The following is a 25,311-nucleotide window of genomic DNA, read 5'->3' as shown; positions in this document are numbered from 1 at the left end:
GACTTCCAGTCTGGGTTTGAAAAGCCTTATTGTTTTCTCTTCAGGGGACTGACAGTGACATCAGCCATTAAATATTCTGTCACAGACTTGTTTTTTCCCTTTTTTCTGTACTCTTCACTCCCCCATTTCAGCATATTTCCCTGAATTTCAATAAAATAGATCATATATGAAAGATGAAGAACATCATTAAGATGTGCAAAATCAGAGAACAAAGATAAAAGCTTGTGATTTTCATTAAATGAATATACATACAGTAGGGTACAAAGGCTTCTAAATGTCTTGGAACACTTATTTAAAAAACAAACAAAAACCACCAAACACAAAAACCCCACAAAACAACAAACCAAAAAGGAGGTCTAGAAGGGATTTTTTTTTTTCTTCTGCATTTCATTTCTACTTTTAAGCATCTGCTTCAGCCTTGAGGAGTGATTCTCTATAAGGTGGTGTTCTGGGGTTCTTAGTTCTCTTTAGGACAGAAGCATTTCTTTATCTGCACTAACTGTAACTTAATTCATGTGACACCATATAGACTGGCTCAGCTTGAGTTCTAAGTATCTTGTGCAACCTTTGATAAAGCTCTTTAAAATTGAAAGAAATTTTGATTTTGCACAAACCAGAATATGACCAATATTGCTGCTGATTCTAGGTTGCTAGCAGGCATGAAAAGCAGAAGGACAAGTTTAAATTAGTAAATACAAGTTTGAACAACTCCTTCAGGAAAAGACCAATTTATTAAGAAGGGATATTTTGCATAGGTTTTAGAGAAAATTGTAGTGTACTGGCAACTGTGATCCCTGAATCAGAAACTATAAATATGTAGGTATTCCCTTGTTTATTAGGATAATAAAGCCCTACTTGTGTAGATATGATGAAGACATGAGAAACTTGTAAATGGCAGTAGTAGCACTGGATAATTCAGCAACCACAGTCAGGACCAAGCTGCTTTTAGAACTGTTGTGCTTATATCTCTCTGCCATGCTAAAATGTGTAATACCAATTTTATTTTTTTTTATTATTCCCTTTACACATATCCTACCAGGCACACTTGGAACTGGATATCAATTCTATGGATGTCCAAACTGAAGAGGATTTTAATTTGCTTAAGATAAGCAACACAAAGAGATATGAAGTTCTCAAAGAGATCCTGATATCACTTGGCCTGAGTTGTGAATTAAGTGAGATTCCTATGTTAACACCTATTTACCTTCTGTCTCCTGACGAGGTAAGGCTTCTGCTTACATTTCAGTTGTCTGAGATTTGCCCTACAAGACAAATTCAGTGTTCACTTAAATACAGCTTGTTTCTTATGTGATATTTTTATTTGGTGAGGTTTACATGTGTATTACAGGTAAGTAAAAAGTTTAATTTCTACTCTGCCACTATTTTGTTACCTGCTAGTAGTAGTTTTGAATTTAACAATGGGGAAATTGTGCAGGGTTAACTTTTCGGATATTTGCTATATTTCTGTTAAGAACTTTTATGCTCATTTGCATGCTTCTGCAATATCAAAACACAAGGCTGTAGTAAGCTACAGAAAGAACTGATTTAACATATAGGATTTGTTTTTCTTTTAAAAAGAGGTAGAAAGTTCTGTATAGGCTGGCAACAAAAGATCAAACCCAAATTATGGGAAATGATGTGGACCGAAACTGAAAGACCTGAGTGAGTAAAGAAGAAAGTGTGATTACACAATGAAGACCTTTATTCCTGAGGATATTGTAATATTTCTTGGAAATAGAATAGCTTCTTGTAATTCAAATAGTCATCTGACTATTCTGGACTTCTCAATTTAAGACATTGCTATGAAGAATTGTGAAGAACATATAAAGCAGTAATTTTAACTTTTTTTTCTCCTAAACATGACTTCAAATACATATGAACCGTATTATATTGATCTGAAGGGGTGAAGCAGTAGGTGATTAAAAAGCAATACAGGCTACTCGGACTCTTTTGAAGTTGTTCTTTCCAATCCATGTAGTGTTGTCACGACTTGCTCCTAGCATGCTTGTCCGATTCCTGCTCTTCTGTACCACTCGAACATTAGCACAGAAATGAGATGCCTGTCTTTAGGGGAACTCAACTACTGAAACTCCTCCTTGGATGCCAGTTTCCAGCAGTATTGTGTATAACCTCCTTTTTTGGCTACAGGATCAATCAATGAACAAAGTGACATATTGCAGCTGAATTTTTTTAAAGTAACTTGGATGATATTTTAGATTTAGATTGTACTGTTCAAATACCACTTCAGTAATCAGAAAGATTAATCCTTAGCCTCCTCTTTGTAAAACTGAATGAACCCCAGCTTCCTCATCCTCTTCTTATAGATGTGTTGGGTACTCCTAACCTCTTTGTGGTTGCTTTCCAAGGAATCCTAACTAGAAATTCCTTGTGTAAGCTGAAGTCTGCTTTCCAAAGACCTAACTCTGCTGCTTCCCGTCTCAGCCTTCCTCCAGATCTTGGATTCTCATGGTTGCTACAGCCAGTGCTGCTGTCTGTGACCAAAAAGAAACAAATTCTTCCCTATGAGCAGTAAATTCAAAAGAATTATCTATGTGTGTTGCAGATGTGGAAACAAAACCCATTTAGCCTTTTTGACTAATATGAAATGTACTCTATACAGAAGACTTGTAGTTTATTGAACTCTTCCTTTTTTTAATTCTCTTCCTTCACTCTTCATGATTATTTCTCTCCTACGTACTTGCAATTTTCAAACATTCAATGAATAGAAAAGTTAGCTAATTTCTATCCAAACTTGCCACCTAGTGGCATATTACAGGTTGCAGGCCATCTATTAAAGGTTTTTTTGCAATGTATACTGTATAGCTAAAGTTTAGACCAAAATTAGGTTTTTAAATGTTGTTTTTCCACAGTTTTTTTTAAATGGTAGTTTATCTATGCTTGTATGTGTAGTCATTGTTTCAATGTCGTCTGCTTTAGCCATGATGTGCTTCCAGAATATTGTGTGGAAGGAAGTTGAAACTTTGTAAAAACTACAGTTAATAATGAAGAGATAGCATATTGAAGTAAATAAGTATGTAATAGTTCAGATTTCTAACAAGTTATTTCTTTTTCTCCATACGTCATGTTCTGCATAGGTCGTCTTGCTTTCCTAGGGAGCAAGGAGATACCAGAAATATACCTGACAGGTGAATAATTTGAGGAAATATTTAAACATATTTAAGATCAGAGTGAGTCAGTAGTACTGGAAATGGAGGAGATTGTCTTGCAAACTGTAGTACTCTTGAACTTCCTTCCTTTTTAATTGCTATTTTTATGGAGAGCTTGTCCAGTACAAGTCACTGGGGATGTATTGGGTAGTATATTCCTTCCCTGAGAGTTTATCGAAGTATTGCTCATTGACAGCAAGTGATTTTTGGATGATTTTCTTATTTTTCACTGTAATAAGAAATGTCATAATGGGTCAACTAACTATCAAGCAAGCTCAATGTCCTGTTAACAGTTCCAAAAATGGAAGAATGGCAAACACACTTCTCCTTTTTTCTAAAAGTTGGCAGTTCACTAATGATTCCTCACCCCCAAACTGAAGGTTGCATCTGTACCACTATGTTTAAAAGCCACTGGTAGACCTAACCTTGTCAGATTTTTCTGATTAATTTTAGAAACTACAAGCTCCTTTTGCTTATGTGGAAGAAATAATAACTGATTTTGCTCTGCATTTTCTACACCATTAAGAAGAAATGTACTTTTTTCTTTTAGTAATTTTTAAATTCTTTAAATTTAAAGTGCTAGTTTGGCTAGTTTTTTCTTTCTGATCTGTAAACTTCAATTTACAATAGAGCTGTACCCTGTTCTGTGTGATTTCCTTGGTTTCTCTTCCTCGCTCCCTTTCCTCCTTTATCACTTAAGAACTTTCATCAGACCTATTTTCTACTACATTGTGGACATCAAATAAAACTTTCTCAACTTTATTATATGAATAAATAGCTTCTCTTGTCCTTTGCTCTGCCTACAATTCCTCAACAATCTGTGTCTTTTTGCATCATTGTTGTGATGCTGTTAATAATCCCATCAAATCTATTATGTTGTTTGGTATAAATTTGATTATTAAGACTTTCAGATCTTCCTATCTACTCTCCGAGACTTAGACAGTGCCTTTTACAATGTAATTTTTAGCTGCTTCTGAGGGGTGGATTGGAAGAAAATTTTTTGCCTCCTTAGGATTCACATTTTGAAGTTTTAGTTTCTAGTTTATACGTTTATCGTGTATCTTAAAGTCACAGTTTTACTACATGGACTAAAAAAATCCAATAAAATATGAGCAGAACTGGCATTAGCTTTCTGAAAATCAGCATAACTTTAGAATTTGTGGAGACAATTTTTTTTCATTCCTTAAAAAAAACCCCAAAACCAAACAACTAATTCTGGGGAGAAGAGTTGAATTTTGACTTTTAAGTGTTCAGGATTTCATATATGTTATCTATTACTTTTTCTAAGTTTATCTATATTAAAAACTGGGGGGTAGTTTGATGTATGAAAAAATAAGCAAAAGTATAATTAGCTCACATAATTAAATTTGAATGTAGTGTCCTTTTCTTTGGAAAAAGACTTGGAAAGGCAGATGTTAATACTGCATGAGGAGTTATGAACTTTGTAATGCACTTTTTGCCTCTTGCATATGAAAAGAAAATTTTAGTTTAGGGTGGAATGTAGGAGACTTGGGAAGAAATATTTAAACCTTGACAGTAGTTACATTGAAAATCACACAATTAAATTTTACCACTCAAGAAAAATACATGAGGAAACGGGATGGTCAAGCTTTTTGAAAAGTGATATATTGACTGCATATGGCTAAGCCAAACTGGATTTATGCTGCTGATACAGTTCTAAAACAGGCAGAGATTTCCAGCTGTGCTATATGCAAGTTGGAGATGGGATGAGTTGGATGCTCTGCTTGTCAGTAGAAAGTTAAAATGTCAGACAGATAATTTATTGTTTTTTGTGTATATTGCAGTTCTCAAATAATGTTACTGCTGTGATTGATTCCCATATCTTGGAGATCTTCACTCTTACTCCTCTTTTTTTTTTCCCCCTCTTTCCTTCTGTGTTTCTTTTGTTCACCTGGCTCTTTCTTAAAATGTCCACAGGCTTTACCAGTCTGAGATTGAAATTCTGGTAATACTATGGCTTCAAATTCAAATAAAAGCTCCAGTATCTGCATAATATATGATAATGTCCATCTGTCAGGAGGTCTAGATCTTACCACGTAGAATTATGCTAGTCCAACATCAGTGAGCCCTAGCTGGGGATCGTGTTGAATGATTGCTGAGACAGTGTGCTGCTTATTCCTGATATCCTTTCTTGTAAATGGAGCGTAAGGTAGGGGGCCTGGAAAGTAACAGCACTTGAGGCTACTCTTTCATCACAAGATTTTTTGCACTAAGGCTTGCAAGTGTGGTTTGCTTCAGATACAGGCATATAGACATTTTTAAATTTGGTTAACTGGGAAAAATCCATATTGTATTGATACAGTGTTACAACAACAATGAAGGCAGTGTTTGAACAAAGAGCAATATAGTATGAAAGGCAGGTTACTTGCCTGTTAAACGTTTGGTTAAATCTGCACAACTTGTTGGTGTTAAATGTAATTTTAGATACAAGTATTGATATTGAAATGCAGCACCTTTTTTCTCTTCCTCTTTCCTTGATCTGGTGTAGAACAGTTAAGCAAATTGTAGACTTGCACATTGCTGCAAAAAGAGAATTCTGTGTCACTGTGGTGCAGGCTGAACTCAAAGTATTGAAACAAATGGTGATCGCTGTAAGCCTGTTGTCTGGCACCCATATGTTCAGTGGCAGCTTCAAGCATAGAGATCTGATTTTTTCTGCAGCTTTGCCTTTAAACGCCCAAATATTGACTCTTTCATATTGCCATCTTAAAGGATAATTTTTCAGACGTAAATGCTAGGATTGTATTTTATTGCCATACGTTGCAGCATAACATCTTCTAGGTTGCAAAATAAGAATTCACTTCTTGAAGAATGAGAGAGATTTGTCAGAACAGTGATTATTTGCATTAGGAAATATATTACACCCACACATTTGATGATCTGAAGCTTCTTAAACTTGACTACTAATTCCTCAGGCTGTGTTAGGCTGAGTCACATTTTTCAGTATCTGCCAAATGGATGGTGGCCAAATGATGAAATGTAATCGGTTTTCATCACTTCAGCTCAGCTAGTAACCATCTTTTAAACAGTACATTCTTCCTAAATAATAAACAATCAATACAAACATACTGGCTGAAGCTTGAAATTGGGGGTTTTAACTCTAGTTTACTGGAGGCAGAAAGAGTAATTAAAAAGCGCAATTGAACGTATCTCTTGAATTTCAAACGTTCCTTCAAAGGACACTGAGATACAAAATATTGCACTCACAAGGGTAATGCAGTACGAAGATGACTTTTTATTTGAATTACTCTGTATACTACAGCACAATCAGAATTCAGTCAGACCAAATTCACATGTCTTCAGCTGCAGTTTTGATTCTGTGATGGCATTGGCTGTTTTTAAATTCCAAGTCCATTATGTCAGCAAAGAGAGTATGAAGTTACTTTATCATGAATAAATCTTTCTTTGAGGATGGGAAACTTGAACTCTCAGCTAACACTATAATGAACCTAGATTTCAGGGTACATTTTAAGACAATTGTTTCTTAAATATTTCCATGTATATTAATTTATGTTGTAGAACTTGAGATTCAACTGTGAAACTTCAGAGTTTTTTAAAAGTTTCCAGTGCTAAAATCAGGGACAGTTATACTGAAACTCTAAAGCCTTATTTTTATTGCTATCCAAGTTTTGTGCTTAAAAGGAACCAAAAATGTATAATCTACAAAATAGGAGACTTGCTTGTTTTCTCCTATCATCCTCAAAGCATAAGCATCATCCCTGCCTTTTCACCAGTAGGAAAAAAAGCAAGAGTATTTATTCCAGAAAGGAAATTTGTTCTTTGCTCTAGCTCAGAAGTAGACTGAGAGCTGAGAAAAATGTTGAATGAAGAGCACACCACGTCAGAGATCTGAAGGGATTCTATTGATCACTGATAAATAGTTTGTGTCTAACATTTTTTATTTTTGTTAATGTATTATATGTATTATTTCAAACGTACAGTGCATTGTTGCCAGAAGTCTTTGCCTGTACTTGAAAGCTTTGCCAGTTGGTTTCTCAGCTAGGAATGAAAATGTCTTTTATGGCAAAGTTGCTTTGGGAGGGGGGAAAAAAGTAGATAGAGCAATGTAAATTCATCTGTACCAGTAAAAATGTGTATTTGCTGGAACAGCTTATTCTTTTTGGGAAATTGATTTAATGTATGCCATCTATGGAACTCTTTTTGCTATTAAAAGCTGTGTTTCTACTAGGCTGGTTAGGCAATGCAGTGCATTTGGCAAACCATTTGCGTTCTGACAGGTAGTATGCTTTTTCTCTGAAGTGACTTTCTGAAGAATTTATCTGTAAAACTTAACCCAAGGACTGCTAACAAAGTACTCTCAATTAAAAATATTTGTAACTTAACTCCATGTGTTTAGGGTTTGGGGTTTTTTTCATAATAAATTCAAAGTTATTTGTTGGCTTCCAAGGCTTCGAGTTGTGCTTGTGTGCAGGGAGGGTGGGTTTGCTTTTGTTCATTTTGTATTCTTTCCTCTCCTCAAATTAACTTTTGTTGCTTTATAACAAAACTTGCAAACCCAGAGGGTTTTACCCCAAGCTGGCAGCTAAGTGCAATGCAGCTGCTCACTTGCTCCCCCCATGTTGGGATGGGGGTGAGAATCAGAGGAGTGAAAGTGAGAAAACTCATGGGTTGAGATACAGACAGTTTAATAGGGAAAGCAAAAGCCCCGCACACAAGCAAAGCAAGACAAGGAATTCATTCACCACTTCCCATTGGCAGGTGGGTGTTCAGCCATCTCCAGGAAGGCAGGGCTCCATCACGCCTAATGGTGACTTGGGAAGAGAAACACCATCACAATGAATGCCGCCCCCTCCCTCCCCACACCCCCCAGCCCAAGTTCATTATAAGCTGAGCATGATGTCATATGGTATGGAATATCCCTTTGGTCAGTTAGGGTCAGCTGTCCTGACTCTGTCTTCTCCCAACTTCTTGTGCACCCCCAGCCATCCTGCTGGCAGGGTGGTGTGAGAAGCAGAAAAGGCCTTGGCTCTGTGTAAGCACTGCTCAGCAATAACAGAAAACACCTCTATATAGCAAAAACATCTCTATGTTACCAACACTGTTGCTAGCACAAATCCAAAACATAGCCCCGTACTAGCTACTATGAAGAAAACTAACTCTATCTTAACTGAAACCAGGGCAAGGGGTCACACCAATGGTGAACCAAAACTATTTTGGTCATGTTGTCATTCATTGAAAAGCTCTTTATGTCAATGTCTGGATTCTAATAATAGTCCTACTACACTGGTGTTTAAGTGTGTGGTTCTAAAAAGAATGGTCATCTAAGAGGGGATGGTTATTTCAGTAGCTCTTCCCCACCATCAGCATTCAAGGTAATGAAGGTACATAGGGACCATCTCCTGCTTCAACAGTTCAGAGCTCTCTTGGTCAGAAGAAAGCAGAAAGCCATTCTTCTGAGAGCTAATGCACCCTGACTGAGGTGTGAGGCCCTGCGGATTCCTGGTTTGTGCCCACTTCTAGAGGCGAGAAGTTTGCCAGCTAAGCTCTCTGCAGGTTCAGCATGGAAAAAGTGCAGCCTCAGAAATCCTTAAGCCACGTAGGGCTTTTTGGGCACCAGCTCTGTGATAGTGCTGGGCATAAGACGAGGGAACTTGATGGCACGGCAGAATGAATTGTAGAGGTTGAAGGTGATGTGTTGTTACTTCACACTTGTGAATGGCTAAGAGAGTAATTATAGTCAATTACTGTGGTTTACCAAGCCCATGTAATTTCTTAATCTCAGTAGAGTAGCTGAGAGGAGGGATGCTCCTCTGTTTTCAGTCCTGACCCTCTCTAGCATGCAGAGGGAGGATGAAGTACAGGACTTGAAGGTAGGTGCAGCATGAGGGAGGATGGATAGAAAAGGGAAGAGGAGGAAATCTGCAGATGGGAACCAAGATATTGGTTCTTGTTTCTCAGTGATATTTCCTCTTGTACCTCAGTGAACAGTCTTGTCAAACTTGGCATACAGTTGTGTAGTAGACGGAGGTGGAATAAGTACTGTATATTTTAGCACATCTTTCTTCTTTCTCCTCAGTCTTCTATTATTCTGCATACCTTTGTTAGTGTAGTTTCCTAATAAATCTGCCAATTCTTCAGTAAAATTTTTAAACTTTTGGGTTCCAAATATTTGGTAGAGGTAAAAGCTTAAGCTGAGTTTCTATACCAAACTTTATAACACAGAGTCCAGGGCAGGATGCTTTTCAAAGCTAGTTTTATGCCAAGGCAGCCTGTCAGTCTTGCCCGCATTCTCCACCAGCGCCCAACGTGGGGCACGAGAAAATTGAGATAAGGACAGTAATTGGAAGAGGTAACGAGCAAAACATTGACTGAACGTAGATTGAGAGTGAAATAGCGGTGAAGGGACAAGAGGTGGATTCTGTGTGTATTGTCTACTCTTGTTTAGTGTTGTGATAGTGTTGCTTTGATTCTGGTGGGGGGAATTCTTTTTCCTCGTAGATGTGATTAGTGTGTGTGTAGTTTTTCTGTTGAATGTATGTTTTAATAATTCTTAAATATGTGATTCACAGAGGCGAGGGGTGGAATGTGTTGGGTTTGCGTGGCAAGGTTTTGGTAGCGGGGGGGCTACAGGGGTGGCTTCTGTGAGAAGCTGCTAGAAGCTCCCCCTGTGTCTGACAGAGCCAATGCCAGCCGGCTCTAAGACGGGCCCGCCGCTGGCCAAGGCCAAGCCAATCAGCGCCTCTGTGATAACATATTTAAGAAGTAGAAAAACACTTAGAGAGAGAGCTTTTGTAGCCGGAGAGAGGAGTGAGAAGATGTAAGAAACTCTGCAGACACCAAGGTCAGTGCAGATGGAGGGGGAGGAGGAGCTCCAGGCACCGGAGCAGAGATCCCCCTGCAGCCCGTGGTGAAGGCCATGGTGAAGCAGGCTGTCCCCCTGCAGCCCATGGAGGAAGGATGAGGGGGTGTAGCGATTCCACCTGCAGCCCGTGGAGGACCCCACGCCGGAGCAGGTGGAGGCACCTGAAGGAGGCTGCGGCCCGTGGGAAGCCCACGCTGGAGCAAGTTCCAGGCCGGACCGGTGGACCCGTGAAGAGGGGAGCCCACGCCAGGGCAGGTTTGCTGGCAGGACTTGTGGCCCCGTGGGGGACCCCACGCTGGAGCAGTTTGCTCCTGAAGGTCTGCACCCCGTGAGAGGGACTCCATGCTGGAGCAGGGGAACGATGAGAGGAGTCCTCCCCCTGAGGATGAAGAAGCGGCAGAAACACCGTGAGATGAACTGACCGTAACCCCCACTCCCCGTCCCCCTGTGCCGCTGAGGGGGGGGAAGGTTGAAGCCGGGAGTGAAGTTGAGCCCGGGAAGATGGGAGGGGTGGGGGGAAGTGTTTTAAGAGTTGATTTTATTTTCTCATTCCTCTACTCTGTTTTGCCTAGTAATAAATTAGATGAATTCCCTCTCTAAGTTCGGTCTGTTTTGCTCGTGACGATAATTAGTGAGTGATCTCTCCCTGTCCTTATCTCGACCTGCAAGCATTTTGTTATGCCTTTTCTCCCCTGTTTGGTGAATGAGGGGAGTGAGAGAGTGGCTCTGGTGGGCACCTGGCCCCCAGCCAGGCTCAACCCACCACACCTGGCAATAAAGAGATGCTGGTGGGACTGCCAGTCTGCCTAAACACCACTCTGACAGAAACCACCCCCCCCACTTCTACACTCGCTTGCCCTCCTGCCCCCCAGTTGGCAGGACAAGTAGTAGTAAAGAGGCAGGAACTTGTGAGAGACTGAGTGTCCTGCTGTGAAGGGAGGAAAGGGATGTCATTGGCAGTTGAGGTATGGGAGCTTGGAGATACAGGGTAGATGTGGGGGAATGGTACCAGCCCTATGTATAACTGCATAGGGGATCTTATGGGGAGCTGCGATGACATGAACAGTAACAGGTAACTATAGGTTTGCTGCCTGACACTTCTGTTCTTCCCCATAGCTGAAAGAGGTGATGAGAGCATGAGAAGGGAAGGAACACGTTGCTCTCACAGAAAGAACATCAACGCAATATTGTTCCTCTCATACACCTCCCCACCCCTAAATAAGGGAGGAGCACAGGGAAGGGCAATGCTTTCTGAATTTTCATAAATTTTCAGACTGGAGCCTTGCTGATCTTGGTGCCTAGAACCAGGAGCAGTCCTTCCTCTCCAGATACTGAAAAGAGTGTCTTGTCTTGGCTCTCTTCAGATACAAAGAGCTTGCTTGGATCAGTGAGGATCATTAAATTGACATCTTGCCTTGAAAAATTGTTTTGTTCTTAAAAAAAAGCTTTTGCCTCTTGTGCTGAGAAGCATTTAGCTGGTCCTTTTGAGAAAGGAGAGAGAGAGGAGAAGGTGTGGGAGCTATCAGAAATAGTAATAGTTGACTGTATGTAGAAGGCATGGAGAAAAAGACAGTGAGGGCTATTGCAGTTAAACTATGAGACACCGTTACAGGAAACTAGGCGTTCCTGGCTCCCTGCGCAGAGGATGCTTTTTTAACCAATCTTATAGTGAAAAAGGAGTATGAAACTATAAAAGGTTTTTTACTAACTTTTGAGCCAAAATTAAAGTGCTCAATAGACATTGTTTTTCCTGGGTGCTAACTCTGTAGGCTCACGATCTGACTGACAGATGAGCTTTGTTCATGCTGGTTCCTGTAAGTATTAGAAGGCTAAATTATCTCAATTTGTTCACTCATAAAAGTTTCTTCCGACTTCTCCCTGGAGCTGTTTATCAAAGAAAGGCTGGCATGCTGCAGGTATTTTCAGTGCATTCACCAGCACTATGAGACTCCGGTATTGATCAGCATCCCTGCTGCCCAGCTGAGTTATATCATTGTTGGCATTATATTAAAATCACCGAGAATCTCTATTGCTCTCAAAAGCTGGACGCAGTTGTGGCTTTTTATACAGCTCCTTCAGTGAGGAAAAGGTGTCTTACCACTAGGGGTCACTTCTGAGCTGGATTTAGAGAACACAGAGTAAAGCGAAAAATAAGGAAGGGACGGAAAACATTTTCTGCATAGTGCGTTGTATATAGATTTGTATTAAAATATCTTTGCATGTTTGCAGCCACTGCCCTGTATAATATTTCCTGAATTTTAAAACGGCATTTTAAATTCCACAGGAATCGATGGTATGTAGTGTCCAAAATACAGTAAAACATTTTCAATTAAGAAATCTTGATGGGAGATGAAGGGGACTCCATATGTGGAGCCAAGAAATTCCAGGTGGTTGCTAAAGCTACCTTTTGCTCTTCTGCTGTTTATCTTCAGGGAATATTTATCATATATTTGGGGGAGCGGGAAAGAGAAATCTGGCAAACGTTCCCTTTCTTTTACACTTCTCTAGTTAAAAATGTGTTTTCCTTCTTGCGTGATAGCAGCAAGCATGCTGTTTAGGTTAAACAACCATGAATCACATTTGTAGGCACATAATAATGAACAGCATACTTATGTTGCATTATGGTTTGTAAACAACTTTTTGGCTATGTATTGATTCAATAAATGGTTTTGCCAATCACTTGGAAAATGCAAGAAGCTTTGAGGAATGAAAGAAAATACTTGGTTTATAGCAATCTCCATAAAAAGGGTCTTTATGCTGCTGTGAGAACTAAAGTTAATGCCTTTTGTACTGAGTAGCATTTAATCTTATTGTAGAGGTAACTCTGATATGAAATTATTATGTGCTGGCATCTGACCAAAATGCCACTCATTGAAGTTTATTCTATCATGTTTCACAGCTTGCTTCAAGTCAGTGTGCATGATACTTCACAACCACTTTTTTCAGTAGGCATGTTCTTTCTGTACTGTAGAGAATGGAAAATTTTATTAGCCTTTCAGAATGGCTTATGTAATATATATTTAAAACATTTGTGAGCTTGATGTTCATGTCTTCTGCTAACTTCTCACTCCAGAAATGCTAGAGAATAGCATTAGGGCCGAGTACCCTTTCTTGACTATAGGTCACTCAGCATAGAGCGTTGCTAGCTAGTGTTAGGCTGAGTTTTCTTAGTTTCAGTTTATCTTGGAGTTTGTAATAGCAACCTAAATTAAAAAAAAAAGTAAAATCCACAGTAGCAGACTAATCCAAATTCATGTTGGCTCTGTGTCTAACACAGGCACACATTCTGTCTTAACGTGAAGACTGTAATTATAGTGACTGGTCTTGGATTTTGTTTTCAGCACTCAAAAGTTGTAACCAATAAACCTTTTGGAGTCAGGGTTCAGGGTACTGCCTTTGAGCAGATGGGTGATTTTAGATAGCAAGAATCCATAACTTGTGACAAACGCTTTGGAGATCCATGGCAATTTGGCATTGATTCGTTTACTATGACCTCACTGGTAAAGATCTGACAAAAGTGGAGTATTTCCAAACATAAAAAACTTGAAATTCTCTGACTGTCAGTGGGGCCTGTAGCTAATTTATGTAAGTGAGACTGGGAAAATGAGAACAGGCTTGGCATCAGCTGGAGTCCTGTGAGATGCTATCATGTTGCCATTGCTCAGAAATGACGATACATTTCCACAATGAGAAATCATTATAATGCTTATCTAACAATTTAATTAGTGCTTCTTTTGTATCTTTACTTTCACACAAATTATGGCTAGATGATGTAAGATTATATATTTTAGAGGGAAAAGTTGAATAAAAATATGTAACCAAGAGTAAATAGAACTGTCTCCTTATACTGCTCTTCAAAAAAAAGATAAAACTGCAAACTGTTTTTGAAACATTGAGTTTACCCCATTGAAGTCTTCTGAATATATTTCTTTGACTCTTAACAATTCTTTGACAATTCAGTTACACAATAGTGTTATCAGAAAAAAAAAAAAGTCCACAACACAAAGCTTATTATTTAAGTTTATCAAGCTGAATTTCTTCTGGAAAATTAAGATAGGAGTTTAATTAAAGTTATCATTGATTTAAAAGACATTCCAATATTCTCAGAGTTTGTCACTGAAGAAGATGAAGATTGCAAAAAATATTATCAAGTATGACTTGTGTCAGCAGTTGATAGGGAAGGGGCTGACTTAGAGATTCTGTTGTATTTATCATTTGACAGTTCATTTTAAGAAATGATTTGGGGTTTCTGACATGTTGAGGAAATCCTGAAATTCCAGGTGCAGTGGGAATGGAATTTGGCATGTGACTATCTGGCTGACATTATGCAGTTCTTATAGTGAAAAGCTGATTAAAGAACAGCTGTTAGCTTAAATCAGAAAGTTTGTTGTAGTTTCTACTATAACTTTTGTGTGAAAGCTTTTTTTTATTTGGGTTGTAGTTGATCTTTACAACAAGTGGAATGTGTTCCAGTTTAGTAAATCACTGTACTCGGTTACTTGGCAATTGTAGTGGTGACATTAATTACAAAAGATTTACATAAATATTGAAGCAAGGTTTTCTTAGAAGAAAAAAAATCAGAATAAATCTTTTTCTGTCTGTTTTCATGGTACGTGTATTTTTCTTCTGCCAGTAAAAGTATCCTCTGCAGAAGTGTTGTGTAGCCAAGTCCATCACAGCAACCTGTGTTCTTACAGTTAGATTATACAGAGCTGTGCTTCGCAGGATTACATGATTTAATTTTAAGAATTTCAGCTGGTTACTGTTTTATCTGTGCCAGCATTTCCTTGTGTAAGCACTAGAGGATCTGCAACAGTGATGAAGTTCTGTACTTAATATATAAATATATAATTATATTTACAGACTTGTATAAGTCTCTGTGTGTTAATATGCATATTTTTTAAAACATCTGTATATAATCTTACTTTATTAGCCACATTGGCAACCTCAAGTTTCAGAAATCAAGTCAAGTCTTCTTTCTTTACCCCTTCCTTAATAAATGCACAATATAGTATAAATTATGAAAGCCACACAGGCGCAGAGAAGACAACTGGCCCCGGAGAAGAACTCTGGCCCTGAGAAAAGTTGAGGTGGGAGTTATTCATCTAGTGTGTAAATTGGAGCATGCTCCTTGACTGATGAGAGTAAGAACTTTTTTGAGGGAGAAAAACCTCAGGAGGAAGAACTAGAGGATCTGGTTTGATACCAGATGAAAGAGAAGACAGACACTGTGTGGGAGGAGGAGAGAGGGGAATGGGGCAACAGCTGAAGAGACAGAGGTAAGGAGCAAGACATGACCATATAGAAAACAACTTGTATTACTGCATTTTCTAGCATCCCTTACAGCTGCTCATTATTAGAATGCATATCTAATAATTTTAGCTATAAAATCTGTGCTACTTTGGACTGATCATTTCACTAGGATGTAAGATATGGGACAGCATTTGGTTTTTACAGCTTGTTTTATTGAGAATCGCTTTCCTTATCTAGTGCGTATTCTTTCTCAAGTGTGTACTAAATTGTACTCTTGAACTTGTTTAAGAAATATTTTAAGTACTACTTCAGAAAACTTTTCAAAATATCCTTCTTAATTTGTAAAATCTGAATAAATGTATAATTAAAATAATTGTTAAAGCCAAGCCTTAGCAGGATCAGTATTGAGGAGACTAACACAGGTAAGAATCACTACTGCAGTTTAAGGGTAGTAGCAGCCATAATAAATTTACAATTTTTGCACAGGGTGAGAACTAAAATTTAAAGACAGAACAATAGATCATTTAATAACTTAAGTCTTTAGAAGTGGGTGCACAGATTGCTGAGTCTCAAAACATCCTTCGGACAAACAGCCCGCATCTGGATTTTTGTTCAGCATCTTGCCCTTCGATATAGACTTACTATAAAGTGAATACCATGTTTTAACAACTTCAGAGAGAGAATCTAAATAAAGATAACATGATTTTTATTTGCCAAGATCCAAATGTGAAGGGAGATTATGGATATAATGTGTATTACTGAATAGTATGCATATGTTTCCTTTTTTCTCTTTGTCATATTTTGATGTTACACTTGCAACAAAGTAATCGGTCACCATTTCTTTGTAACTTACCTTTCAGCTGGTGAAGTAGGTCATAACTGCAGTGGAAAAAGTTACATTGTTCTCATTGTAAAAATTATTTGAAAGGAAGAGCAATATTTGGTTGGAGAAAGCGAGTCACCATCTCCTCTGCTTTAAAGAACTGTGCCTGGATGCTCTGTACCTATTGTATAAAGACAGCTTTTAGGAATTGAAAAACATCTTAACATCCTCTGAATTTTAAGATGGAGAGAACTATTTTGTGGGAGCATGTCTTAGCATTTCCATGTACTCAAAATTGACAAAAATTAATTCCAGGAGGTATTTCTGAAATTCTTTTGCAAGATAAAGAAAAATAATTGTGTTTTGATGCATGATCATCAAGATTTAAATAAAAAATTACATATGGCATGTTTTGACTTAAGAACTCATTACATGAAATAAGCAATTATCCATGCATTTTTCTGGTCTGGAAGACATACTTTTTTTCTTTCCAAAATGGAATTGTTGGTATTACAATTAGTTCATGTACCACAGCTACCTGACAGGAACAGCAGCTGCAGAGATAACTGTTATCTCATTAGTCTTCTATTTTTTGACTGCGTTTTATGTGTTGGTATAGTAGTACAATGTATTAGCTGATGGAAAAGAAAATACAGTAGCTGAAAGCAAATGCTTATTCTTAATTTTTGCTTCCTATAGATAGAGGAGCACTTTCCCAAAGTTACTGTGAGCAGTATGAGCTGCAAATTACCATAAATATTTGAGCTGCTTGTTTGAATTCCTGAAGTTTTGTTAGAAATACCTGAAAACATTTAAAGTTGTATAATTTTGTCTTTGGAATACGTCTGTCATTATTTTAAATGAGCGTAGCTGATATCAGGAATGTTTTGAACTGAGATCAAAAGATTACTTGACTTTCATGGGAGAATGCTTCATTGGAGCTGTGAGGCTCTTTGGCTTACAAATCCTTATGGTGCAGATTACTAGAGGAGGAGATAGTTACCTTACGCTTGCTGTGCTCTTCTCTCCTGCATTTGCTGCTGGCTGCTGTTGGAGAAAAGGTACAGATTTGAAGGGGCATAATGTGTCGATATGGCTGCTGCTTTGTCCTTGTATTCATATCATTTGAGCAGCGGTGGCTTTTGACAAGAACTGCCCCTTTCTGCTAAGAGTTATTTTGGCATTTGAAAGAGAAGTTCATCAGCTCTTGTAATTAAGGGAAGCTTTTCCTTCTACCTCTTTTACTCATAGGCAACATCTGGGAAGCAATAATGTTTAATTTGGTATTTCAGTCAAAAGGTATGCATGAATAGCTAGGAATGATAAGGGTATGCTTTTGTTATCTCTGCAGCAACCATTTCATTTTGGAGGTGGGAGTGGACTTCAGTCTTCTCTAAATATTTTCAAGCTTTTTTCTATCCTACGTGATCTATTCTGTCTTAATGATGGTCTGTGATTAGCAGTCCAGGAATAGCAAATTACACATTTTTGAACAGCAATAAACCTTACTACAATTATTGCTATTCTTATTGCTCCATACAAAACAATTTCTCCATCTATTCAAGAATATCTCTTCTTCTTAGAAGCATATGATAATTTGTTGGTAGAATGATACTTTCGCAGCCACTGTCACATTCCTGATTTTATGTAATAACACTAGCTTGACAAACTGAAAGTAGACATCAAACTTTAGACTCAAAATGAAATAATAATTGCTTTGCTCTCAGTCTCCTGTTTTCCCGCCTATTATGTTCAAGAAACAGAGACCCAAATTGTCCCTATTTAACCAAGGATAAATTAATCACTAGGTGTCACAGACAGAGTATACAGACTTTGTCTCTATCTTGAGTTCATTAGTTTGTGTGGAACTATTCTGGAAATGCATTGTAAACTCCTTTTTTCGCATTTTAGTGCTGATTGAAGTAATCCCTGAAACTTTTTCCGTCAAGACAATTTGTTTTTAGAAGTTAACCCTCTGGTTTGGGACTACTAATTAAGGGTCTTCAACAAAGGTGGTTCATACCTCATCAGTTAAAAATTCCTCTTTGGAGTAGGTATGTGCAGAGGTGGTTTTCAGTCTTTCAAAGCTTTTGCTTCTTTCTGGCCAGGTTCTTGACTTTAAAAGTGCAGTCTGGGTAGGATGTTGTAGTCTTAGTCCTCATTTCTGTAAGAGTCTATTGCCCAGACCTTGGATATTTTTCTTTTTAGTATTACAACAGCGTTCAAAAGTTTTAATTCTACCACTTTCTCTGGTCAGTCAGGAGCTAGGAAATGCACAATACAGCCATATGCCTTGAGAGCCAGAATCCCCTTTCACTCACTGGTCGCTGAGCTGGAATGAAAAATTACATCAAGCTTTACTGTTGCTGCACTTAAAAGCTTGTAGACCTTGTCAGAAGTTTGAGGCTTGCACTGCAGTCACTAGCCTTTGCAATAGACCATATGTGCCCATATGCAGCAAGCATTTACTATTTACATAGTTTTCAACAAGTATTTCCGTAAGGCTGTATTTTGTTGTCCCCTCCAGACCACTGCCCTCCTGCCCAAGACATTTCCTTACCTGGGTTAATACTAAATTTTAATGGGAAAACCCTAAAAAATGAAGCCATCTTCTTTTTCATGTATACTATTCATTTGAGTCTTAAAACAACGCAAGAGCATGTTTCTGAGCATTGTGGTTAGATTTTATTAGAGTTCCCTTTGGGCCTCATTCTACGTGAAGTGTTACCATTTGCATTAACGAATATTGCAAAATTTTGTTTGACAGATTGGGTCTTCCCTCAACTCTTTTAACAGTAATAGAGCATAAATATCCCTAAGCACAGAAACAGGTGGTTATCCTCAGAGACAAGTCAAGGGAATCCAAAGTCCTTCAGAATAAAGAATGTGCCATTGTCAAAAATGCTCCTGACTGCCTGTATTTGCTTCTGTTGACCACTTCTCATACACTCCCTCGGTCTCGAGCCTCTTCTTGTTTGCTGCTTTGAGTGCCTTGTTTCCCAAAGTCACTCCTAAACCCCTGAATTTCAGTCATGAGCTTTGACTTCTGCTGCGTTGTCTGCAATCCTGTAAGTTCTGTTTGCCGAACGTGATCGTTTGGAGTAGAAGCTAGTGGTGTATATGACTTAACTAAAGTGAACTCAGCCCTGGAGTAGCTAGAGGGTTCGTGTAGATAAATGTTCGGCCTTATCCCTGTGAAGGTTAACTATGTTGTATGTCCACCTTTAAAGGACAAATTAAATTTGGGTGGTTTTTTCCCAATTGATCCCTGACAATTGCAGAAATGCTTTCAGATGGCTGCTCTCTACGGAGGTTGGCTCTGATGTTAGTTCTTGAAGCTGCCTGTGTATCGGGACCCTTACAGCTTCGGGAAAGTGTAGTGTATGATTTGCTTACTATCTTCTTGTTCTTCCTCTGAGGAAAAAATGTTACCCCTTTTGTTCTGAACAAGGTTTCTATTCCAGCAGAAGTAATTGTGTGATAAATCTGAACGGGCTGAAAAAGAAAAAGAATTACAATGTGTTAGAAAACATGCAGCTAGTATAACTGTAAATACAGTTTGTATCATTCACTCTTACAGCCTAGCATTATAGTACATGGATGTGAATACTGTATTTTCCCCCATGTTTTGTAAGAAAAAATTATTAATTTGTGATAAACTTAATATTACTGAGGCTTCCTTCACAGTTCTCTATTTGATACCTAAATTATACATTGCTGTATATCTATATGACGTATTTTTGAAGCATGAAGCTTAATCTTCTTGATAGACTCTGCTAAATAAAAAGCATTGGTTTCCTTTTTTTTTTTTTAAATAATCCCATGCTGTCATGCTAATGTTTTTTAGGATCCTTGGTTAGCAAGGAGATATTAGTTACAGTGGAAGTTAGTAGTTGTTATCTTAATACTGTTTTTTATCATTGGAGTAAGTATACTCTAAAGAACATACCAAACATGTTCTTGCCATTATAGCATATAATTTTCAAGAAATTCTTCCTTTCTAAGATGTTTCTTTTAGCATCTTTTTTTTATTTATTTATAAACTGTTATGTCAACCTGAATATGTTTTAGAAAGGATTATAAAATATATGATACACGTTGAACATTAGCTGTGCAACGTTAGGGACATAACTGTATTGTAATCTCTGAGTTGTGGTACATGTGAAAATGTGTTGTGGTTTCACCCTAATATTTCACAGACATTTCTTTAGCTCAAAAAACCCTACAGTGTGACAGAATTGGGAGTTCTTGCTTAGAAGAGGCAAAAATGAAGTACAGCTGAAATCTTGTCATTCAAGTTTAATGTGCATTTGCAGTGCTACGAGGAGAATCTTTGACTCTTGTTCTACTATTGCATATTCATGAACACTAAATTCACTCACATTTTATGTATGTAAACCTGTTGAAAGGCTAAACAAACTTGATGGAAAACCTTAAACTAAGAACTGTGTATTATCAGTGCTAAGAAAAAATATTTTCTTAGGTTTTATTTATTTAACTCATTCTACTACTAATTCCAAGATTTTCAACAAACAATTTTATCCTCAGTTTAAAAAAAAAAAAGTTTTTGTACCAAATAAAAATGCTATTATGTGATAGCTGTTCAACAGAGCCAGTTTTACCAGCTGAATATATTGCATCTAATTTATTGCCCTATTAGCTGAGAACAAAATTCTTCTGTATTTTTTTTTTCTAGTCAATACAGACTACTTTTGAGAGTAATTTAAAATAAATGTGTACAGCATTTAAGGTTAGATTTATATCTTAACTTATTCTTCTAAACATGACTTTGATTATTTTTTTTTTAAACCCACTTTAATATGCATAATGTTCAGTTTTTAGTGCAAAAGTGGAATGTCTTTTCCCTTCTGCCTGGTTTCTCTATACTTATTTTTAGCACAGTTGCACATATGATCAATTTACTGTATGCTTTTTTTCAAAAAAATAACAACAGTTTTGTTACAAAGTAGGTGTCATGAAGAATTAAATGGTCAAACCGTAATTTATCACGCCTTTTTCTGGTAGAATAAATCAACACCTACTAGTCCTCTGATTTATCAGCCCTTTCATTGCAACACTCATTTTTGTGAAGTGTTATGTAGTGATGTTATGTCAAAGGTAGACCTTGTTCTTATTGATCCTTTACCCTCAAAGTCAACTTTACAGTCTGTTGGAGCAAACGTACCCCAATTACTGTGCTATGTTATGATACCAGTTTACCTTGCATAGCTGGTCATATACTGTTAAATTTCTGAGACTAAGAGCTACAAACTACTAAATGAGATTTTGTCCTGTGATTTTTAGCATACTTTAGTTTAAACTAAAACTTTATTATGGATGTTACTAAATTATGCTAACCATGAGGGAGGTTTGATGCATACAGTCTTTGTTCGTATCTTTTTCTGTGTGTGTGTGTTCACGTGCTTAAATGTAGTTATATGGTAACAGGCGATTACAATTTTTTTTAAGTATGCTTGGCTTAAAACCTGGTTAAATTCAATCCTTTAGTGATTCTTGACAGAGCTGGGGATTCTGGAGGAGGTTTTGAGATCTGAATGCGGGCTGTTGCTTTCAAAAGTTTTCAAATAAGGTTTCAAACTGACTTGGCAAGTGCTTGTGAAGGATTTTATACACATGCATTTAGTACGTCATCTTGCTCTGCTACGTGCATCGTAAAACTGGCAATTTTTTTTTTTAAAACTGACACTGAGCCTCAACCTGTTTTTTCAACTTGTATAACACGTTGATGGTGCATTTGTAATGTATTAGAGGAGTACTCATTTTTTTGTTGTATGTGAATATGGAGCTAACTTACTCAGCGTTAATAAAATATTTTAGAATACTTTTTAATACAACTCCATTTTTTTTACCATAAAACACAGACTGAATTTTAAATAACTTCTGTTTTTATTAGAAACCTTGCACAGGTCTCAAAATCAGCACAAGCCACAGTAAATTAGTGCAACATTATAAAATACTGCTTCATCAAATTAAGGAGTTTTTGTTTAAGTAGACTTTTGGCCTTTCAGAATGAAATATGGTTCTCTTTCATATGTAATGTGCTTTTTTCATATGCATGGACGGCTTCAGGTTTTTTTTAAAGATAGGCTTTCAGTTCTGGATGACGTTTAGCCTTTGACCCAGCCACTTTCTTACAATAAACAGTTTGTTGATGAGAGCAGCTGCTGGGAAGATTGCTTCCAGACTGTTCTGTTGCAGCTGAGTAAGAAAAGCAAAAGGCAGGATGCACCTTACAGCATTGCTCTGCTGTCCTCCTTGTTCCTCCGCTCAGCTCTGCTCTGCGTTCAGGACAGCGCAGTGGCACCTTCTCTGAGTAGCCTTGTCCTGCGGCTGCGAAGGCTCTTGCACAGTCAGGGATCGTAAATGGTAGTACTTTGTCAAAACTGAGAAATCAAAACAAATGTCTTCTGCTTACAGCAGTACGCATTCACTCTATTTATTTATTTTTTTGTAATTATTCCATCCTTTTAAGAATTTTTGGTACTTTTTTGCATAGAACAATAAAGAAAACATGTGATTGCCTCATTTCCTTTATTTGTTTTGCATGACTGAATGACAGCATGTGCCTTCTAGCAACCTAATACCTAAGCATAACACTGTGCTAAAAACAACAGAGAGAGACTGATATAAAAAACTTGACATGAAGGCCATTTTTCCATTTCATTGCTAGTTGATTTCTTTTTATCTTATTTTTAACCTTATGGACAGCATTCTTTTCTCTACAGAAGGTAACATCTGATATATTTTCCATTAGTTGGTGGATTCCGACCTGGGCCCTGTGGCCTGTTTTTAGAATGGACTGCTGCACATTGGATAAATTAATTTTCTGCCTACATACAGTGCTTCGTAAAGCTAAATTTAATTTTGGATTCAAATTTAGGCACAGATTTATGAGCAGTTGCTGGACATAGAGACTGGGAATGGGTTGAAATCTAAGATGCTTTATGTTCAAAGAAATGTAACTGCGATAAAAAGACTAAGGATACCTTGCAACACTTCGTTAAAAATCTTTCCCTTTTTTAGACTAGGTATTCCACACATTGGTTGGCAAAATCAACCCACTTTCTATATGTGACTATTTCTACTCCCCACATTGCTGAGAAGATGCACTGTGTAACAGTTTATGTAATTTAATACTTGTTTTTCAAAGCACGCGGAAGTGTGGAGGCAAAAATAAGGAACTTGGTCTCCAGAATGATCTTTTAGAAATGATTAGCTTTTTCTGCCTCTCTTGCGAAAGTATATCGCAGACTAAAGTAACTACCCGAGCCACTAGAGACTCCTAAAAATCCAGCTAGCTGTGAATTTAAAAAGTTACCAAACCCTGCCATCTTTCTAAATGCCCTTCCATATTTTACACAATTGACTAATGTTTTGCACTGTATCTGGGTTTAGGAAACATAAAAAGCTTATTAATAAACTGAAACAGATTTCCTAGTTATGTAGTATCCTGAGAATGCATAGCAAATATCAGCCAAGTAACTACAGAAGTTCATGAGAACATGAAATGAGAATGCACCTCGGCTGTACTACAATAAAATCTTTACGAAGTTCTTTGGGGGCTGGAGAAAGGAGGGAGTGGAGAACTGGAGATTTTTCTCCTTCCTCAGATTTTTGTGCTATGAACTAAAACACCGAATCATTAAAATAATGACCCTCTGCCTGCTGAATAGAGTAAGAGATGCAGAGATTCTGCCCTGACTGAGCCTAGAGGAGTGACCTCAGCTAAAATATGTCTTCCTATTAATAAACTATGCAAAACAAATGAAAATATTGTAAGTAATCTGAAGATAGATTAAAATCAACCAGTGGGGCCATGGAGGGAAACTATCCAGCTTGCCCAATTTTTATCTATTTCCTTGAACAAGTACTTAACTTTGAAGTTAATTATAAGCATTTAATATTAAGATAAAAGTTTAATATATGCTTGAATTCATTTGAGTACTACAGGTTGCCCAGAGAAGTTGTGGAAGCCCCATCCCTGGCAGTGTTCAAGGCCAGGCTGGATGGGATTTTGGGCAGCCTGGTCTAGTGGAGGGTGTCCCTGCCCATGGCAGGGGGGTTGGAACTAGATGGGCTTTGAGGTCGCTTCCAACCCAAACCATTCTATGAGTCTATGATATATTTCAAATCAGATTTTGAATGTGTTGTAAATAGCCTTTGTGTTTTACAGTTCTGTTTATTCTTTTTGTTTCAGTTGTTACAAAATCCATCTTCAAGCTTACATTTACTTAAGTTTAAAAGGGCAACTATTCAGAACTCCAGGCATTGATGTGTAGTTTTGTAATGTTATTACATATTAATGACATCTGAACAGTATTGAAATAATGATTATGACTGTCTAATGAAATCTCTTAACCTGGTTGTCTGGTTAAAGACACTGGCTTTGGCGCACAAACACAAGTAATATATCTACTATCCACAGCTTTCCTACGTCCTGCTGAACTAGTAGACGATGGCCACTACAACTTAATTGCCAGTATTGTTTTTCTTGGGAGGGAAAAGGAACCTTTCTCCCATCTTTGTGAGTGTATCTGCAGAAGAGGTTACAGCAGGCCTATTCTTTATCTTCCAGTTCCTCTGTCAAGGCTGTGATCGCCAAGAGATCATCTTCTTTCCTCATCTGATCTATAAAGATTTTGGGGTGTTCTTGGTTTTGTTTTTGTTTTCTTCAGTCTTTTCCTAAAGAGAAAGACATTATACTGGGTTTCTTCTCCTTGCAAATGAAAATAATACCTTTTAATGAATGGATGTGGTACTAAACTTAGTATTTATGAAATGTTTTACAAAGCCTCAGTAAAAGGTAATATATACATGCTAGAGTTTGAAAGCAATGAGGATAGTATATAACTTCGTATATAACTTCACATTTTTTCTGCATCTTCTGTATAGTTACAGTAAGGTTTTTTGATGCCATTTAATAGTTATTTATTTTCAGCATTTTTCTGTATCGACTAAGTATGAATGTGATTTTAAAATGGGGCTATGGTTGTGTTACGAAACTGTCATCTGCTTCAGATCTCAAAGTATGGCATTACCACAGGAAGTAAAAACACAGGCAGCATCAGAAAAGCATTTTGTGTGCCTCATTAGTCAGAAATGTCTGCCAAAACCTTGCCCTCTTGTGCTAATAGCTGACTTTTCCTGCTGCTGGCCTCCTAAGGCCTTAGCATTTGGGGCTGGAGTTGCCACTGTAGATGTGT

At 37.6% G+C, this 25,311-nt stretch overlaps 1 protein-coding gene across 7 annotated transcripts in view; it reads left to right on the top strand.

Moving 5' to 3' along the window:
- Positions 1–25,311, top strand: part of HLCS (holocarboxylase synthetase) — a 129,664-nt gene that overhangs the window by 14,892 nt on the left and 89,461 nt on the right. For all 7 annotated transcript variants that reach the window (XM_054813818.1, XM_054813819.1, XM_054813821.1 and 4 more), the window contains one exon: positions 1,040–1,222. In XM_054813818.1, the coding sequence (XP_054669793.1) occupies positions 1,040–1,222 (183 nt within the window). The remainder of the gene's footprint in view (positions 1–1,039; positions 1,223–25,311) is intronic.

Source organism: Grus americana, chromosome 1, assembly GCF_028858705.1.
Source record: "Grus americana isolate bGruAme1 chromosome 1, bGruAme1.mat, whole genome shotgun sequence".
NCBI classification, from domain to species: domain Eukaryota; kingdom Metazoa; phylum Chordata; class Aves; order Gruiformes; family Gruidae; genus Grus; species Grus americana.
Note: the sequence above shows the minus strand (reverse complement) of the source record. Positions and strands in the feature narration are given on the sequence as shown.